Consider the following 20,983-nt stretch of genomic DNA (forward strand, 5'->3'; position numbering starts at 1 on the left):
ACAAGGAAAGCCTGTAGCTCCCAGAACATACTATCCAAGCCTGGCTGAAGCAGCACACAGTCTGATTCACCTGGGTAAAGAAAGTATGTGCAAACTGGTGAGAGCATACTGGTGTGCACCTGGATTTTCCGCTCAGGCTGGTAAGAAGGCAATGTCATGTCTTACTTGTTTGAGGAAAAATGTCAGGAAAACTATTCCAACTGAGTCATCCCATATCCCTCCTACAGACGGACCTTTTCAGGTAATAGAAATTGACTATATCCAATTACCACCTTGCAGGAATCTAAAGTATGTGTTAGTATGTATTGATGTGTTTTCTGGTTGGGTAGAAGCATATCCAGCAGCTACTAATTGTCACGGGCACTAGGAGTCTTTACCCAGTATCACCCGCTGATGGTCTTATCAGAGCAGTTGAGTTGGTATATGATACTCTGATGGCAGGGTGATAATGGAACTGGAAACAGCAGATGGTTAGAGAATGCTCAGAAAGTCTATGACTAGCAGCACTGGTAAACAATAGGTAACTGAACACGAAGATCTGGATGGACAAGGACACGTGAGGGTAGTCAGTGGTCTGCGCACGGCAAGTTGTACCACTGCTATAGTGAGAAGAATGTCCAGGAGTAATAAGGAGGTGGAAGTCAGCGGTCTGCGTATAGCAAGTTGTACCGCTGTCTGTAGTGAAGGAATGGAATCCAGGTGAAGGTAACGGGGAAGTCAGTGGTTTGCGTGTAGCAAGTTGTACCACTGCTTATGTGAGAGGATATATGCAACTGGTGACACAGGGAAACAGGAATCAGTGGTTTGCCTCTAGCAAGTTGTACCACTGAATATATATGTGAGGAAGGACACGAGGAGATAAATGCAATGCAGAGTCTACACGGGTACACTGAACTTGATCCCACGTTGAACTGCACACAATAATAATAATAATGAATGAACAGCACTGCACAGATAAACAAAGTCACTAGAATAGTCCAGCAAAAGGAAACACAGTCAATAATAGCAATAGTCTCAGAGGATGGAAACTCCGGAGGAGAACAACTCAGTCCAGATGGATATGCAATACACCAGCACAGTCAATGAGAAGTATGCATACCGTGGTTCAGATGAGCAGGCTGTTAGAGATAGCTGCAGGGATACCTGAGCGGCAGGGAACAGACGAGATGAGAAGTCCTTGCAGAATGGAAGCGGCAGGTAGGTGCAGCGCACTGTAGGTAGGCCAGCAAGGACGACAAATACTCAGGAAGCAGTAGTATATCGAATTGAACAGCAGGAGACCACGGGAGAGTTGAAGCGATGTAGCAGAGCTGGAAGCCGAGGAGCGTAGACTCGATGCTAACAGGCAAGTTGACACAGATGGACACACTGTAGAAGCAGTAGGCAGCGGGTCAGCTGACGGCAGGTAGAATGCAGACTGGAGCGCTGAGACGAGCAGGACTCTGTAGACACGCTGAAGTAGCTAACAGGAATCAGCTGGAACAGTAGCGATGTAACATAGGAGAGTTTGAAGTAATCTGTAACTGTAGATATACGGAGACAGCGGATAGGAATCAGCTGCTGGAGTCACGATGAAACACGGGAGAGTTTGCAGTAATCTGTAACTGTAGATACACGGAGGCAGCGGATAGGAATCAGCTGCTGAAGACACTAGGAACACGAGGAATAGAAGTGGTCTGGAAACCACAAACGCCAAACAGGAATCAGCATCAGCTGAACACACGAGCAGGCACTGGAACACCTTCAGAGACTCATGAGGAATGAGACTCCAAGATCAGGCCCCGTGGTATTGACCACAGGTGCTTAATATAGGGAGTGTTGCCTGATCAGCCAATTAAGTTAAAGGAACAGAACTGAAGGTTAAAAGGGACTGCACATGCGCAGTACCTCATTATAATGGACGGACACAGTTCCTAGCTACCTTAGAAGTAGCACTCACAGTCCGGTGAGTGACACTAATACTGCTGAGTTCACTGGAAAGAAAATTGTACAAGAGTTTGTGTGTAGGTTCAGTATCCCTAGAATCATCGAAAGTGATAGGGGTACCTACTTTACTGGTGATATCTTCCAGAACATGTGCAAGCTCATGGGAATCAGTAGCAGACTTCACACCCCTTACCGACCACAAGCCAGTGGTAAGGTGGAAAGAGTAAATGGTACTATTAAAAACAAGCTTGGTAAGATAATAGCTGAAACTGGGTTAGCGTGGCCCGAAGCTTTGCCACTAGTCATCCATAGCATCCGAACCACTACAAGACCTCCTCTTAATCTGTCCCCCTTTGAAATATTGTTCGGCCGACAACCTCATTTGATCGTAAGTCCGCAAGACGACTTGAAGTGTAATAATGAAGTGACTGTGCAATATCTTATAAAAATGGGCAGACAGCTAAAGCAACAACAAAAACTAAAACTGCTGTCACATGGTATGCCAGAAACGAACTGTCATGATGTTGAACCTGGGGAATATGTTATGATCTGCAATTTCTTACACTCAGGTTGTTTAACAGACCGTTGGGAAGGCCCGTACCAAGTGCTGCTGACCAGTACCACATCACTGAAGGTTGCAGAGAGAGACACATTTGGATCCATTCCACCCACTGCAGGAAAGTCAGTAACCCGGAGAAAGTGCGAGATAGAGCTGAGACTGACAACACCGATCTGTCACTCGTAAACCTGTTCCGGGAGACCTCAAGCCTGCAGTCAAGACACCTAAGCCAGGGACGTTGACCAGACTATCTTCCCAGAAATGGAGTGGCGATTTTTGGTTTTCTTTTGTTCCAGGATTTTTCTTGTTTTTACTTTTTATAGGACACTCTATTTTTGTGAAGGAGGATGGAAGAGAGAGGCAGGATCTGGAAGTGATACCGATGAGATGGATGTCAAGGAAAAGTTATTAGAATACTCAGAGCAGCCCATTATCAAGCTTGGTTCAGGGGTTATGAAAAGGTCTGCTGGCTCTGGAAGTCGGAGACAGTGTGAGGGCTATTGTCTGATGAATATTGCATCTGTAAGATCTGTGACTCCTTAGTTGAAGAGAAATGCATCCAGCGATGCCAGTCCACTGGTAATCTAGACGTGGGCGGGCATCCTCTGGAGGATAATCACTCCTTAGTGGGTAAGGTTCTAAACCAAACTGAGTGATGGGTGTGCTCTCATGTGCCTGAGGGCCAGCATAACATAGGACTAGTGCCATTCCCAATAAACATTTCTGAGGTACTCGAATTAAAAGGAAGTAGGCCCATAAAACTGAGGTACAATAACACTAGGTCCCCTAGTCTGAAGCTTCGACAATACTCCTTAGACAGATCTTTACTGTGCCTAAATATCTCTCATGCAAAGCGTCTGGAGAATTGGGAAGCTGACCTATCAGATCAGACAATGGCTCGCCACACTCATTTTGGAGGGAGACTTACAAGGTCAGTAATAGGCAGGAATGTTGACGTACACCATAAATTAGGGCGTGTAACCAAACATAAGAAAGTATCCATTGGGAAGATCCCTATAGGTAATTGTAAGAATGTCATCCATGCTGACACATGTCTTGAACAGATGGAGACACTAGGCATGGGTAGTTTTGTCAAAACCTTATGTGATATAACTAATAAAATCTCCCTGATGATGTGTACTTTGTTTGTGGGAGAAAAGCTTATTCCTGGGTGACTCCGAGTTCCAAGGGTCTGTGTTTCTTAGGTTAACTAGTTCCTGAAATAATGACTATTACTCATGAAGAAATTGTTGGTATTCACAAGACTACATCCCCACCATACATACACACACAGTATGAACATCGTGGCAAGAGAAATATGATTCCTGGTGAGGAACTCATAGCTACTAAATTGATTAGTGAAACCGCTGGTTTTCAAGTTATGGCTGCTCTAGATCTCACCAGGACCGCTCGGGGAACTTTAAATTTTAAATATATTCAAGACCTAGCTAAATTGATAGACAATATCACCGAGATGTATGATGACATTTTCAGGTATACGGGAAGGGAGTTGCAAGCGTACAAGAAGGAGTTGGTGCAACATGTTGGTACTGAATTATCTCCCCTCTATTACTGGTGGATACTGTGTGACTTTAGCCACTCAGTTTGGTGTCAAGTGTTGCACGTACATCACCAATAATACAGATGACCCAAGGAAATTATAGACCGGAAGATGGATGAAATTCTGCAACTTAAATGGGAATTTCGAAGGAACCATAATTCTTCGTTATATGAGGTCGGGGAAAAGGTGGCTGGTTGGTTCTCATGGTTGAACCCCGAAAAATGGTTCTCTGGTCTGGGGGAGTGGGTACAGGAAATGGTTGCTAGTGTAGGTAAGCTCCTTCTCCTTATACTTGGTGTCACCTTAGCAATTGGGGAAACACTGAAAACGAGACTGAAAGGGTGGTGAGGGATACCGAGATCATGATCTGTGAAGAAGTGTTGTACAATCCTGAACTTGAAACTGTGATTTTGTGATAGTCTATATCACTATCAAAGGGTGGAGCTGTCGAAGTCAGCAAATTGGATAAAGTCATTTCAATCAAACTTGGTTGAAACATATAGTAGTATTTATGTTTAATATTGTTAGGAACCCCTTTAGCCGATCCAGCAAAACCCGGAGTCTGCTCTGAAAGTCTGGTGTTCACTTGAGCCCCTAGTGGTGGGGACAGACTTGGCCGCAGACTAACAGAGGGTCGTGAAATGTGTACCGGCTGGGGAGAACCCAGGAAAGCGGAGTGAAGTCCAGGCAAGGGTCGAGGGCCGGCAGCAGACAGCGAATCCAATAAACAAGCCGAGGTCAGAGGTCACAGGCACGGTAGCAAGGTCCAAGATACAGGCAAGAAAGGTCAGGGTCACGAGCAAAACAGGCAGGGTCCAAATCCAAGCAAGAGGTCATACACGGGAAATCCAACAGAGTATCCACAGAACAGGAACTAGGAGCAAGCAGGTCAGCAGGACTGAGACAGAAAAGCTATAACCGGCAGTAAGGCTTTAGACCTCACTGCCCTAAATACCAGAGTCAGCCAATCAGAGCCTAGCTCTGAAGTCACCCACAGCCCCTGCTGATTAATAATGCTAAACTTAATTAGCCCACAGGCTTGTGTATATTTCTGCACACGCGCCCGGCTGTCCCCAGCCGCCGCGCTACTACAGCTGGTGTCCAAGGCAACGGTCGGGTAGACTCCAGAAATGACGTCCCGGTCAAGGAGACGGCCGGGACGCCAGAGGGCACCAGAAGCGAGCCCCTGTGAGTACCGCCACGGCTCGTAATAGTACCCCTCCCTAGAGAAGGGGTTAAGGAACCCCGACACCCAGGCTTCTTAGGAAATTTTTTGAAGAACTCCCTCAGATGTTTGGTAGCATGGAGCTGTCTTCGCGGAACCAAGACCACTGTTCTAAACCACGATTCCTCCATTGAACTAGGAAGTGCACCTGCCCCTGCACTCTCTTAGAATCGAGGATCTTATGAATGATGTATTTGTTCGTGTTCCGTACAGGCGAACTCGAAGACTGGAATTGATTTGGATATAACACAGGCTTAAGCAGAGAGCAATGGAATGTGTTGGGGATCCTCAAGGAACCAGGGATTTTCAATCTGAGGGCTACAGAATTAATCTTCTTGATAATGAGGAAGGGACCGATGAATTTAGGCCCCAGTTTCTTGCAAGGCTGTCTGAGCCTAATATTGCGTGTAGACAGCCACACTTTCTGGCCCACTTTGAGGGAGCAGGTGGTACAGTGGCGGTCCGAAAAAATGTTTGCAAAAAAATTAGGCTTGTCTCAATGATGACTGCCCTTTTTTCCAGATGACTTTGAGATCTCTGGCTGTGGAACGAATTTCCAGAATACCAGCAGACTTGAGAGAGTACAAGGAATTAGATCTGGGATGAAAACCAAAATTGCAGTAAAATGGAGAGGTATGAGTAGATGAGTGACATGAATTATTATAAGCAAATTCTGCCCACGGTAACAAGGAGGACCAGTTATCGTGAAATTCTGAAGTGTAACATCATAAGAATTGTTCTAAGGACTGGTTAACCCTTTCAGTTTGCCCATTAGACTGAGGGTGGTATGCAGACGAAAGGCTAATCTTGATCCCAAGAAGGGTACAAAAAGATTTCCAGAATTGTGCTATGAATTGGGAACCACGATCGGAAACGATGTCAGTAGGAAGTCCATGAAACCGGAATATATGCTGGATGAACAGAATAGCCAAATCTCGAGCACTAGGGAGCCTGGGTAGTGGTATGAAGTGTGACATTTTGCTGAAGCAGTCAACTACCACCCAGATGGTGTTGTGTCCTGCAGCGAGTGGCAGATAGACTATAAAGTCCATAGACAAGTGTGTCCAGGGTTTTGCGGGAATGGGCAATGGAAGCAACTGGACTACAGGATGACTCCTGGGGACTTCACTCCTGGCACAACCCTCACAAAAGAGGACATAATTCTTGACATCAGCAGACAATGATGGCCACCAGACAGTACGGGAGAGGATCTCCAAAGTTTTCTGTATTCCAGGATGTCCAGCAGTCTTACTATTATGTGCTTCTGCAAGCACCGCCTTCCTTAAATGAACTGGAACGAATAAACATCCATCCCGAGTATTGTCAGTAGCTAATTTTTTAAACCTTTGAAGTGTGACGCTCAGGTCTTGGGTTAGCCCAGCATGGATTATGGAAGTGGGAACGATAGGCTCAGGATTAGTAACTGGAACATGGTGTGCCAAAAAGCTTCTGGACAGAGCATCTGCTCGGACATTTTTAGAACCTGGACGGTAGGTGATCACAAAGTTGAAATGGGTGAAGAATAGCGACCAACGGGCCTGTCTGGGGTTCAGGCGTTTGGCCGACTGTATGTATTGTAAATTCTTGTGATCTGTTATAACAGAGATCAGATGTGTAGCGCCTTCCAGCCAATGCCGCCACTCCTCAAAGGCCCATTTGATTACCAATAGTTCCCGGTTACCCACATCATAGTTGGCTTCTGCTGAGGAGAACTTATGAGAAAAGTAGGTACATGGGTGTAGGCGGTGAGTATGGGGATCCTTTTGGGATAAGATGGCACCAGCACCGACGTCGGAGGCATCAACTTCAAGAACAAACAGTACTTCGGGATCTGGGTGTCTAAGGACCTGAGCGGATACAAACGCTTTCTTTAAGGTATCAAATGCGGTTACTGCCTGGGGTGACCAGTTAGTTGGATCCATTCCTTTGCGGGTCAGAGTGACAATAGGAGCCACAATATCAGCAAAGCCGTGAATGAATCTTCTATAATAATTGGCAAAGCCCAGGAACCTCTGTACCGCCTTGAGATTATTCGGTTGTACCCAATCCAGGATAGCTTGGACCTTGGTTGGATCCATGGAGAATCCCTCAGAAGATATTACATAACCCAGGAAGGATACCTTCTGCACCTCAAACTCACACTTTTCTAATTTAGCGTAGAGGTGGTGTTCTCGTAATTTCTGTAGAACTTGTCTGACGTGACCCCGATGTACAAATAATGATTTAGAATATATGCGGATATTGTCTAAATAGACGACCACGAAATAATCAAGGAACTCCCATAGCACTTCATTAATCAGATCTTGGAACACTGCAGGTCCGTTGCTAAGACCAAACGGCATGACCAGATACTTGTAGTGGCCAAAATGCGTATTGAATGCCGTCTTCCATTCATCTTCTTCTTTGATACGGATGAGGTTATATGCTCCACGAAGATCGATTTTGGTTAAGACTGTAGCACCTCTTAATTGATCGAATAATACGGAGATGAGAGGAAGGGGATAAGTGTTCTTGACTGTAATGAGATTGAATCCTCGGTAGTCAATACAGGGTCTTAGTCCTCCGTATTTTTTGGATACAAAAAAGCATCCAGCTCCTACTGGAGATTTAGATGGCCAATTTTCATTAATATATTCCTGCATGGATTTGGTCTCTAGACCAGAGAGAGAGTACAAGCATCCCTTGTGCAATTTGGAACCAGGAATAAGCTCGATAGCACAGTCGAAGTCACGATGAGGTGGTAAGGTGTCGGCAGCTTTTTTAGAAAACACATCCCAGAACTCATGATATTGGGAGGGAAGCTGCTCAGGAATTGACTGATTGATTCGCAAAGGCATAGTTAAACAAGAATGTGTACAATAAGAGCTCCACTGAATAATTTCTCCTTTTTTTAATCAAATATATTTAAAGTTAAAGACAATACAGAAAAAGAAAAGCAAAACAAGACATAGTTCCAATACATACAACGCTCCAAACTTGACAAAGAGTACATTATAGTAAAACACGCATATCACCGACATTTTGGTGAACCTGCTACTAAGATGGTTCCAACCTGCTCAACCTCAATGTTGCAGGAAGACATTAGATCAGAGGGGAGACAACGGGATGCCCGCCATGGGCCAGCCAGAGGCGTAGGAAGCACACAGGGAAAGGGACAATCCAGAGCCCCAGCAAGGGTGGAGAAATACTCAGGGTCAAAGACAGCAGCCAATGATCATATTGCAAATCTCAATTTGCCCACCTAGACCAAATTTTTAAATATTTCGACCCAGTATTTCTGCCCCACAGCATCGTTAACTAGTGGTACCAAGCCACCAAAGTCAGGCCCACCCCGGGCCATCCAAACTCTAGCTATAATGACCTTGGTCAAGTGATGAGATTGATAATGTATCTGGTTGTGCTCCTCCCCAACAGCAGGTCAACTCCCATTCTAAACACACAGGTCTTGGGAAATATCAGTGGAATGGCAATAACTGTGTCCTGTATGCCCTGTACCAGAAGTCTCCAACCACAGGACAGCTCCAGAGCAGATGAAAAAAAGGTGGCAGAAGCGCCCCCACATTTTGGACAGTTGGATTGGGATTTAGCACTCATCTGGAGCAGCTTATGTGAAGAGTAGTATACTATATGTAGAATGTGCAACTGAACTTGTCCAAATCTGGTACATGAGGTTGCCTCCTAGCACTATCTAGCATCAGGGCCGAATTAATCCGAGGTCTAACTGGGCTACAGCCCAGGGGCCTCGGGCATCCAGGGGGCCCCTTGAAAATGCTCAGCAACATTATTTATCGGTCGGGGGCGGGTGCACCCCCGGCCTGATCAATGCTGCTGAGCACTTTCACTGCAGTCCTTCTCCGGCGCGCTGTAGTCTCCTTACTGAGGAGATCTCGTGAGTCTCACTCTCACGAGATCTCCTCAGTAAGGAGCGTACAGCGCGCCAGGGAAGGACCGCAATGCCAGGAGAAGGAGGTAAGTGCCTTGGGGGCGGCTCGGCTCACAGGGGGGGGGGGGGGGCGGTTTGGATCATGTGGGGGGCTCTCCGAGGGGGAGGGGCCTCACAGGGGAATGAAGGCCCCCTTAGTAGCCCAGGGGCCTCCATTCCCTTAATCCGGCCCTGTCTAGCATAAAGCTCCAGTCCTCGTCATCCAAGGGACCCAAATCTGTCTCCAACCCCAGACTCAGTTTATCACTATCATCAGTAGTAAGGAGGGAGAGGATGTTGATGTAGATATAGAAATGGTCTTAGTTGAGCCCACATGTCGGAGGAGCGAACCGAGAGAGTCCGGGCTGAAGGTAATGTGAGTGCTACCAAACTGTGCCATCAGATCGTGGTGTAGCTGTAGGTAGTTATAAAATAGGCAGTTTGATAGGGGAAGTCCAGCTGATAAACTGTTTATTTTTAAATACAAACATGTACAGAGAAAAGAATGTTCACCAGTATAATACCAACATGTAAATCACTAAAAAAAACAACAGAACATCGTCAGCATGTCATTTTAAGCTTTTAAAAGTATAATAATAAAAAAAAAGGAGGGGGGGGAGGAAAGGATAGGAGGGAGGTAAAATGGGAGCAGAGAACCTGTCAGGGTATACACCAAAGCCAGAAAGAGAGTTTAAAGGCAATCCAAGTGTATCAGAGGACAGATATTGTAAGTATTATCACCAAAGTCAATATCATGTGAAGGGTCAAGCTGATGGACAACAAGGAGTCGCTACAGAGTAGGGGAGGCAAATGTGAGTCTGCAAGCTTTTTAATAAACAAATATATATTGCATAGGAAATATAATGGGTTAGTGCAGAGTAACGATCATAAAGACACATTGTAATTAGTAATCCCACGTAGACTTGCTTTTTTTTTTTTCATAAAAAAATTGCATTTTAAGAATGTATATGAGCTCATGTTTCTTAACTATCTTCCTACAAATTATCTGCTTTTCAAAAGTTCTTTGGTTAGCAAAACTGGCTGTCAGACACAGACAAAGGCTCACAGCATGTCATGTGATGTCAGAGGGGGAGGAGGATGTCACAGTGCAGTGCCATGGAAGTCCAAACTCAAAGATCATTAATAGCAGCCTCAAAAATAACAAGGGAAAATTCTATATACCAACATTCTTCTTATAGCCTGTCATAGTGATTTATGGGATTGACACTTTAAATCACGCAAGTTGTAGTGAAATAAAAATCTTGAAAGTGCCTCTTAATCCCTCTTATTATAATGGTGAATGGACTATACAGAAACTCATATGGGATCAACATGCAATAGCAATGCAATCCACTACATGGGCAAACAAATCAGCAGAACACTCTAGACAAGTGTGTCTTGAAACTGAATACTGCTACTATATTATTTATGCATTATACAAAACATGGACTGAAACTGCCATATCATGACTTACTGATATTCCCTCAGTAATGCTTTATATTAGTTTTCTTCAAAATAAATATGAATATTGTTACTAATCTAAAACATTCTATTCAGTGGTTAATACAGACATAGACATTTATAAATACTCTTCTGAACTCTAGAGTTCAGAAGAGTTTACACTGAGCACTGTCATATGAACACTCTTTTTGCCATGTTTGTGAGTGGATAAATAGTAGAGAACCAAACACACCCGAACTTAGCTCGGTTCGGTACTTTCACACGCCTTCAGAACTAAAAACGAGGCAAAATGTCATTGTTACATTGTTGGATCTTGCGAGTTTTGGATTCTTTAAGGACCAGTCTCCATGGTGAATCAGCGCCATTTCACAGAGGGACACAGAAGAGGTAGCACAGTTCATGGCAGTCTCTAGAGCAGTTGGGCAGCATTATAGGTAGAAAAGAAAGAGGAGGAGTAGCAGTGTTCTTCAGAGTCTCCAGTGACATTCAGGAGAGCTTCATTGCTCCATTGCTAATTGTCATTGCTGAAATAGAAATAATAGGTCTGGAAGGCTTGGTCTTCTAAATCTGCAGTCACATAATGTACTGTGTTACATAGCTAACACACAAAGTGCAGAGCTCCAATGCTAATTGTCATTGCTGAAATACAAATATTAGGGCTGGCAGTCTTGGTGTAAATTTGCAGTTACATTGCACTGTGTTATCAAAATGGATTCACAGCAGTACACATAAGAGCATGAGCACCAAGCAGCTGCTGGCACCAGTCTTGATGATAGTAATCCCTCTACGTCATCTGGTATATAAAGCCTATGTTAAAGTGCATAGCGTTTGCAAGTCAGGGAAATAAAAATGTAAATAACACCTTTCAACTTGGTCAAGCAAAAAAGACCTGTAATCCAGGCAAAGTTATCTGCAGAATTTTTTTTTGCCAAAATGCCATTCTACATACCCAATGGTAAGGAAAGAATGAGGCTTTCGCCTTTCTCTATGAGTGCCAATTGTGCAATTGTCACTGAGGCATCTTCTTGTAAGGTCAGTCGTGACCAAGCAAGAGCTTGTCATTCGGACTGCAAAAGTGGTGTACGAATACTTTTACGTGTAAAAGCCAAGCTGGAAGAAAACAGTAAGGCCTTAGAGGAAAATGTATGTTCTGATTCAGAAATGACACAAATCCCTGAGGAGAGTCTATCCACGAGTGCTATGTGTAATCCTGACCATTCTGGTAGTGTACCCATAAAGAAGGCCCCTTTCAGCATTTCTGCAGATGTGTGCATGAACAGCTCAAATGTAGCCGGTGATACACAAATTGAGGATGTCCCTTTGGAATTGGAAGAGGATGAGGGGGATATTTCTGTAGCCGATGAGGGCGCTAATGAGGATGATGTTGTTTGAGTAAGTCCTGCACCGGTAGAAGCAGTTCTTGCACGTGATAAGAAGAAGGCCATTGTCATGCCTGGACATAAGACCAAAAAATCCACCACTTATGCGTGGAATTATTTTTACATAAATCCTGACAACAGTTGTCTAGCCCAGTGGTTCCCAAACTTTTGCAGTTCGCGGCACCCTTAGAGTCTCCAAATTTTTTCAAGGCACCCCTCCAAAATAATTATTGAGCAGTCCTGTTTTAGAAGTAGTTGGGTCAAAAAAATGTATTAAGTATTTAGGTCAGGACAGAAATACTTATTTAGTTGTATGTAAAAATGTCCCCTCTGCATCCAGACACTCTGCCCCCTCTGCATCCAGACACACTGCCCCCTCTGCATCCAGACACACTGCCCCCTCTGCATCCAGACACACTGCTCCCTCTGCATCCAGATACACTGCCCTCTCTCACGCTGTCCCCCCTCCTCTGCTCTCTGTCATGCTGTCCCCCCTCCCCTGCTCTCTGTCACGCTGTCCCTCCCTCTGCCCTATGTCACGCTGTGTCCCCCTCCACTGCCTCTTTCATGCTGTGTCCCCCTCCACTGCCCCTCTCACGCTGTGTCCCCCTCCACTGCCCCTCTCACACTGTGTCCCCCTCCACTGCCCATCTCACGATGTCCCCCTCCTCTGCCGCGCTGTCACACTCCTCTGCCCCGCTGTCACACTCCTCTGCCCCGCTGTCACACTCCCTCTCACTCCTCTACCGCGAGCCAGCCATAGGAAGAAACAAAGAGCACATAAATTACCAATCCGCGCGTCGCCGGGACCCAGGAGACTCCTCTCTCCCGCAGCTGTCACTGAATATCGACGTCAGTGTCAGTGACAGCTGCGGGAGAGAGGAGTCTGCTGGGTCCCGGCGCCGCGCGGATTGGTAAGTTTATGTGCTCTTTGTTTCTTCCTATGGCTGGCTCGCGGCACCCCAGTGACAGCGCTGCGGCACCCCTGGGAGCCGCGGCGCACACTTTGGGAACCGCCGGTCTAGCCATTTGTAACGCTTGTAGAGGCACAGTCAGTAGAGGTAGGGACCTTAACCATCTAGGAACCTCTTCCATGTTACAGCATTTGAAGAGAGAATGCATGGCAAGCTGTTGGGAAAATCAGAAACTTATGCTAAATAAACAAGCAGTCCAGCATCAGCTAGGTCCCTTCCCTCACCGAGATTCCGACGCCTGCAATCTACACCCACAACACCTTCCTCATCAATATCCTCAGTAGCTATCGGAGTTAGTCCTGCATCCAAGTTGTTACGGCTAGATGACTCCACCACTATCCTGGATTCCTCAGAAGAATTCTTGAGCGCTAGTCCCACTGCTGCTGCTGGGGGTGAATCTTCATCCCTGAAGCAGACCAACAAGAAGACTACTAGCAGTTTACAACAATTGACTGTTAAACAATCCTTTACAAGAGGAAGCAAGTATGAAAGCTGTCACCCCGTCGCAAAGCGGTTTACAGACGCCATGGCGACTAAGCTAGTATTAGATCTGCATCCAATATCCACTATTAATGCAGCTGATTTTAGACAGTTACTTGAGGTCTTGTGTCCCTGTTACCAAATTCCATCACGACACCATTTCAGTAGAAGAGCTATTCCTCATCAGAAGGTTTGTAAAAATATAATTATTGGGCTACAAAATGCCATTCTACCCACTGTACACTTAACCCCAGATATGTGGACAAGCAGAGCTGGGCAAACTAAAGATTATATGACTGTGACAGCCCACTTGGTTGGTGACTCGCCTTCACCAGCAGGAACAGAAGCAGCATGTACCCAAGTACATCACATTTGTCAGAGGCAGGCTACTCTGTGTATCACCGGCTTCACTAAAAGGCATACTACTGGCAATCTATTACAAAAACTAAGGGATGTCATTGCAACATGGCTTATCCCGCTTGGACTCTTCTCAGGATATGTCATTTCTGATAACGCCACCAATATTGTGAGAGCATTACAGCTGGGTAAATTCCATCACATTCCGTTTTGCTCACACAATAAACTTGGTGGTGTAGAGCTTTTTAAAAAATGACAGGGACGTGCAGGAGATGCTGTCTGTGGCCCGAAAAATATCTGGACATTTCTGGCATTCGGCAACAGCATGTCGGTGATTGCAGCAGCTACAAGAGCAATTTAATTGGCCCTACCACCAACTGAAGCAAGAGGTGGTGAGAAGTTGGAATTCCACCCTGTATATGCTTCTGTGGATGGAGGAACAGCGAAAAGCCATCCACGCTTACTCCACAAGCCATGACATTGGAAAAGGGGGGGTGGGGGGGGGGGTATTTTTTTCTCAAGCGCAGTGGAGAATACTTTCCATGTTGTGCAAGGTGCTGAAACCATTCCAAGTAGTCACCTGTGAAGTTAGTTCATACACTGCTAGCTTGAGTCAAGTGATTCCCTTAAATAGACTTTTGGAAAAGGAGCTTGAGAAACTGAAGGAGGAGCTAGTGTGTGCTACCATGTGTTTGAGTCTGCTCTGTTGCTTAGCATCCAGCCAGGTTGCTGCAGTCTTTGTTTGAAAGTGTATAAAAATAATATTGTGACCTGTGAGTTGGTCAAAATTGACTGCAAATGACTTGAAATTAGTGTTATTGAGGTTAATAATAATGTAGGGAGGGAAAAAAAACACAAAAATATGTGATTTTAGGGGAAAAAAATCGGGATTTTAGAGGGAAAAAAAATCGGGATCCAAAACTAAAACCAAAACACGCAAGGGCGGTTTTGCCAAAACCAAAACACAAAGTTAATCTAGATCCAAAACCAGAACACGGGGGTCAGTGAAAATCTCTAATAAATAGGGGCTAATAATTGTCGTGCTGCTCAGACTTCTATAGATTTGGTGTCAGGGGCGGGCTGGGCCGCTCAGTCTAACTGCTTTTTGGTTGACACTCGATGCGGCCGCCTGTGCGCCTCCTGGGCTGAAATTTGCCAGCCCGCGCCTGTTTGGTGTAAAGAAATATATCACAATTTAAATGTAAAACTGGTTAAGGGTCAGCCTTCAAGCTCCTTGTGCCCGATATAAGCCTGTGTTTATAACTTATGACAACTGACTGTGTCACTGGATAGAAACCTAAGCAAAAATGACACACATTGTAGTCTATAGCACAGTTCCCCAACTCAAATTCTGATGCAGAAGACAGGTTTGACTTTTGAAAGCTATCAAGATATATTTTACACACAAATACATCCGTGTTTAATATTAGAACTGTTACCGTGCAAAAATGTAAATATGATTAAATCACACATCTGAATGTGAATTTAAACTCAATATAAATTCGCTGCATTTGCAGTGAGGTTTCAGTGCTGTCTACAAATGTGTAAACAATACCTTAGGCAGGTATTTATGAAAATGACTTAGCAGTGGGAACAGGAGCTATAACCCAGAGCAACCAATCAGATGTTTTCTTTCATTTTCTAAACTGTGCCGGTTAGGATGTGATTGGCTGTTTTAATTTACAGCACCTCCTCTGCAATCCTATGCATTACTTTTCACAGACTGATTTGCAATTACCTACCAGGTACTAATCCATACTTGATTTGAATTTTTAGTTTTAGCCAAGAATATTCTATACCATTCCCCATGACACTTATTTTATAAATAGATTTACCAGTAAAACACCTTACATTGTACATGTGTGTTTTGCATTGGTGCTAGTTTTTGTTATTGTATTCTGGGGATGACATTTCCTTTATTAGCTAGAATCCTACACACTGCATTAAAATCACACAAAAACATTCATTATATATTAATACAGTCAAATGTATTAATATAGACCCATTACATTTAAATATTACTGATTATTGTAATTTATTTAATAAGTAATACTTTAATATATATGTATTCTGTTTTGTGATTTTATTCACTGATTAAATTGTTTTGCATTAATAGTATTATATATTTGTGTAATATATATACACATCTATTTTTTTCTATTATTAAAAGCTTCTGTTGTTTTAGTGTCAAAGGTCTGTAAAGCAAACAAACATATTGTTTTTATACTCAGACAGAGTGGAGGATAACGAGAATCCACTAATCACTTATTTTTTTTTTTATAACGACTGCAGAGGTATTATCATTATGTTATTTACAGCTACTTAAGTGCTGTCGTTCCAACGACAAGCAGATATGAGTCCTTTTTCTGCACACACATCATCTCTCTCTCATGTGGAAGATTCCAAGTAAATTAGTCAGGTAAAGTCACATTATCTTGTAAAATGATTTGTTATTTAAACAGTTTGGTATATATTGTTATATGGCGATATAGCAGTAACAAAAATGTATTCCCCTGTCTCACATTTGTTGCATTCAAATTTCTGTCTGGTAATTTCAAGTAAACAATCTATGTTTAATAATTTCACTAATCATGCCCTATTCTTTTTTAATAATTTTAAAGAGTACTCATCACCTACACCCAGCAGAGGCATTGGTTATGTGAGGCGAGACGAAATTCACGAGACTATTGGTTCAGACTATACACAATGGATATCACTGTGCATAGAGTACAAATGACCTTACATTAATAATTTAAACTTGACCAAAAAAACTATTTGGCAACAGTAACAGACAGTAAATGACACTGAGGGATATATTTACTAAACTGCGCATTTGAAAAAGTGGAGGTGTTGCCTATAGCAACCAGAGTCTGGCTTTCATTTATTTAGTACATTCTACAAAATGACAGCTAGAATCTGTTTGGTTGCTATGGGCAACATCTCCCCTTTTTCAAACCCACAGTTTAGTAAATATACCCAAGAGTGTTATGAAAATTATTTAGAAACATTTTCTGCTGCATAAGTTAAAAATTCTTCCAATATAGAGATATTTAGCACATGGCAAGAGGTAATGACTAAACTACTGTGCAAGGCATTCACAAATATGTATCTATATATTATAATAGCTGCATCAAATGTTAACTTATTTTCCTGTAACAGAATCTGGATACTTCAACTACTAATCTTGATTAGCGCTGGCTTACCTGAGGTGCGGTGTCTCACCAAACAAGTATCTGCACTGCGTAGTGGGGGTTCACCAAGAACCGCCACAAGGCGGAGTGGGCTTCGCTGCCAGGAGTCGCAGGTCACGGTCCTCAGGTTCGCCCCAAGATGTAGTACAGCGGAGTGGAGCGGAGGTTGCGGAGTCAGACAAGCCGGTTCGGTACACAGGAATGGAGTCAGGCAGAATCAGAAGGCAACTCGGAGTCAACAAGCCAGGTTCGGTACACGGGTCACAAGAACAGAGGAATGGTCAGCAAGCCGGGTCGGTACACAGGGATAGGAGAGCCAGAGTAGTCAAACAGGCAGAGATCAGCACATAGGAAGACACAGGAGACTGGAAGACACAGTAATCAACGAAGCACAGGAGCCAGGAACAGGTAAGTGTTGCTCTGACACTCAGCGAGTGTCAGAGTGAGGTTTTTATCCTGACAGGGATTCAAAATCCCCGCCTCTAGGTTGCGGTCATGTGACCGCCTCCGGGTGCGGTCACGTGGTGTTGGATGCGGAAGTGCAGCTTCCAGGACGGCGGAGAAGGTAAGTCCGTTACATTTCCAGCATGTGGTAGGCTTTTAGTGTTAAGTTACATTTACATATAAACAAAATAAAAATGGATGGTTCCAACATACATTGTATTAGCCTTTGCCGAAGTCCCCACTCGCTAAACCCAAGCCAGTTAAAAATAAAACAATAAAGGGCAAAGTGCAATGCAAATTTGTTTGTGATGCCACAAGCCTACTTCTAATTTTTTGCGGGATGCCTTTTGCACATTTTCGTTTTATGAGAAAACATCTTTCTAGGTATATTTAGACTAATGCAGTGGTTCCCAAACTTTTGCAGTTCGCGGCACCCTTAGAGTCTCCAAATTTTTTCAAGGCACCCCTCCAAAATAATTACTGAGCAGTCGTGTTTTAGAAGTAGTTGGGTCAAAAAATTTTAATAAGTATTTAGGTCACGACAAATACTTATTTAGTTGTATGCAAAAATGCCCCTCTGCATCCAGACACTCTGTCCCCTCTGCATCCAGGCACACTGCCCCCTCTGCATCCAGGCACACTGCCCCCTCTGCATCCAGGCACACTGCCCCCTCTGCCCCCAGGCACACTGCCCCCTCTGCCCCCAGGCACACTGCCCCCTCTGCATCCAGGCACACTGCCCTCTCTCACGTTGCCCCCTCTGCCCTCTCCTCTGCCCTCTGTCCCCCTCCTCTGCCCTCTCTCACGCTGTCCCCCTCCTCTGCCCTCTCTCACGCTGTCACCCTCCTCTGCCCTCTCTCACGCTGTCACCCTCCTCTGCCCTCTCTCACGCTGTCACCCTCCTCTGCTCTCTGTCCCCCTCCTCTGCTCTCTGTCCTCCTCCTCCTCTGCCATCTGTCCTCCTCCGCTGCTCTCTGTCCCCCTCCTCTGCTCCCCTCCTCTGCCATCTGTCCCCCTCCTCTGCCATCTGTCCCCCTCCTCTGCCATCTGTCCCCCTCCTCTGCTCTCTGCCCCCCTCCTCTGCTCTCTGCCCCCCTCCTCTGCTCTCTGCCCCCCTCCTCTGCTCTCTGTCTCCCTCCTCTGCCATCTGTCCTCCTCCGCTGCTCTCTGTCCCCCTCCTATGCCATCTGTCCCCCTCCTATGCCATCTGCCCTCCCCTCCTCCTCTGCCATCTGCCCTCCTCCTCTGCCATCTGCCCTCCTCCAATGCCATATGTCCCTCTCCTCTTGCATCTGTCCCTCTCCTCTGCCATCTGTCCCTCCTCCTCTGCCATCTGTCCCCCCTCCTCTGCCCTCTGTCCCCCTCCTCTGCCCTCTGTCCCCCTCCTCTGCCCTCTGTCCCCCTCCTATGCCATCTGCCCTCCCCTCCTCCTCTGCCATCTGCCCTCCTCCAATGCCATCTGTCCCTCTCCTCTGCCATCTGTCCCTCTCCTCTGCCATCTGTCCCTCTCCTCTGCGCTCCTCCTCTGCTCTCTCTCCCGCTCTGCCCAGCGCCGGCTATAGAAAAAAAGAAAGCAAACAGAAACTTACCAATCCGCGCGGCGCTAGGACCCTGCAGCCTCCTCTCTCGCGCAGCTGTCACTGACGTCGATATTCAGTGACAGCTGCGGGAGAGAGGAGGCTGCAGGGTCCTAACGCCGCGCGGATTGGTAAGTTTCTGTTTGCTTTTTTTCTAGGGCTGGCCCGCGGCACCCCAGTGACAGCGCCGCGGCACCCCTGGGAGTCGCGGCGCACACTTTGGGAACCGCCGGACTAATGTAATGAAAACTTTCAAATGCACGATAGTGACATATAATAAGGATAGTCTTGAGGTCTCCTCACATTCATGATTCATTTAAGAAATAAATGAGCGTTATTTAAAACAACCAGTAAAGTTGAAATGAATGAAGAGGGCTGGTGAAGTCGTGTAGGACTTACAGTGAGATTTTCACTCCTTCCACCAATGTGCAATTCTTGTTGGACTATGTACAAAAGTAGGTAAACTGATTTTCCATGGGTAGCTTAAAACCCCTAATGTAGAAAATCCCCTTTGAATGGCAGACTCGTGGACAAGTAGAAAGGATCGTGTTTTGTTAGTATCAATGTAGTTTTTCCATTTGTGGTATACAGGCATAAACATATTTTATTTGGATTATATAAAAGACAAAGCTACAAAAATAAAGGAAAATTGCATTTAATCATGTTTACCAGCAAGTATATGTACTTTATTACAAATAGTAAGGTTTGTAGTTTCTAAGTCATGTTTTTTCATTTTCATTTATAGACCCAGCTCTTACCAATCTGGAGATGGATCCAACACAATGTCGTCATCCTGGTCGACTGTAGCTCCAGGCTGGTCATCATTATAACAACTACTTAGTGGTTACCAATCTAGCTTTATTTTACTGTGTGTATGTGATTTTTCACAAAGTTTAAGTTTATGTGTAGATAGTTTAGTTGTAACAACCTATTTAACAATATAATGCCATTAATTTGAATCTTTTTTCACTGTTATTTTATATGATGTTTTGGATTTGGACATTTCCGCATTTTTAATTTTTTTTACTGTTGCTTGAACACAAAGATGAGTTTTGATGCATATTGTGCTAATATTATAGCACAGTATATGCATAAAGACATAACAATGATAATCAAAAATGCTTTTTTGTTTCTTTTTTTGCGAATGCAGATATTCAAATAAAGGGAACACATTATATGAGAAAAAGTAAGAGTGTATTAGTGTTTAAACATACATGTACATTCTGGCAATATAAATATACATAGCTTTACTACAGCTCATTTTCCAGTGCATGTTGAACATCTTTCTTTGACAAGTAACAATTCAAAGACCAGATGTTCTGAAATGGACGGCCTTTAACCCTTGTGCTGGAGCTGTGTAGATGAGTTGATGTGTTTTAGTCATCAACGATGGGAGGGGGCGCCAGATGCAATTGGAAGTTCTCATTCTGGAAAACACTGCTTGAGGTAACGCCCCCATAAGAAGTATGATAGACGGATGATTTTTCTGGGCTCTGAGAACGGCATAACTCAGTCAGCAGAGCCAGCTGCAAGACAAAGGAATAAAGAAACATGTTAAGTTGCAAACCACATAAAAGCAAATATATATATAACTTAATTATTTATTTATATCACACTCATAATATGAAAACATGAATATATATATATATATAAAACATTTTTTTCATACACCCACCCATATACATACATACACACTAGAGATGCTCAGGCTCGGTTCCCCGAGAACCGAACACATCCGAACTTAGCAGATCGGAGTACAACTTTCGCACGCCCTCGAAAATGAAAACGAGGCAAAACATAATTGTTACGTCGTTGGATCTCACGAGCTTTGGACTCTATAAGTACCCGCCCTCCATAGCGATCCAGCGCCATTTCATAGAGGGAAACAGAAGGGGTAGCACAGTTCTTGACAGTCTCTAGTGCAGTT

General features: G+C 44.5%; 1 protein-coding gene across 3 annotated transcripts in view; it reads right to left on the bottom strand.

Annotated features, from left to right (window-relative positions):
• Positions 1 to 19,695: 19,695 nt before the first annotated feature.
• VPS8 (VPS8 subunit of CORVET complex) overlaps positions 19,696 to 20,983 on the bottom strand; it is a 361,642-nt gene continuing 360,354 nt past the window's right edge. For all 3 annotated transcript variants that reach the window (XM_075180095.1, XM_075180094.1, XM_075180096.1), the window contains one exon: positions 19,696 to 20,582. In XM_075180095.1, coding sequence (XP_075036196.1) covers positions 20,433 to 20,582 — 150 coding nt within the window. In that variant the 3' untranslated portion in view covers positions 19,696 to 20,432. The remainder of the gene's footprint in view (positions 20,583 to 20,983) is intronic.

Source organism: Mixophyes fleayi, chromosome 7 (genome assembly GCF_038048845.1).
Source record: "Mixophyes fleayi isolate aMixFle1 chromosome 7, aMixFle1.hap1, whole genome shotgun sequence".
Lineage (NCBI taxonomy): Eukaryota > Metazoa > Chordata > Amphibia > Anura > Limnodynastidae > Mixophyes > Mixophyes fleayi.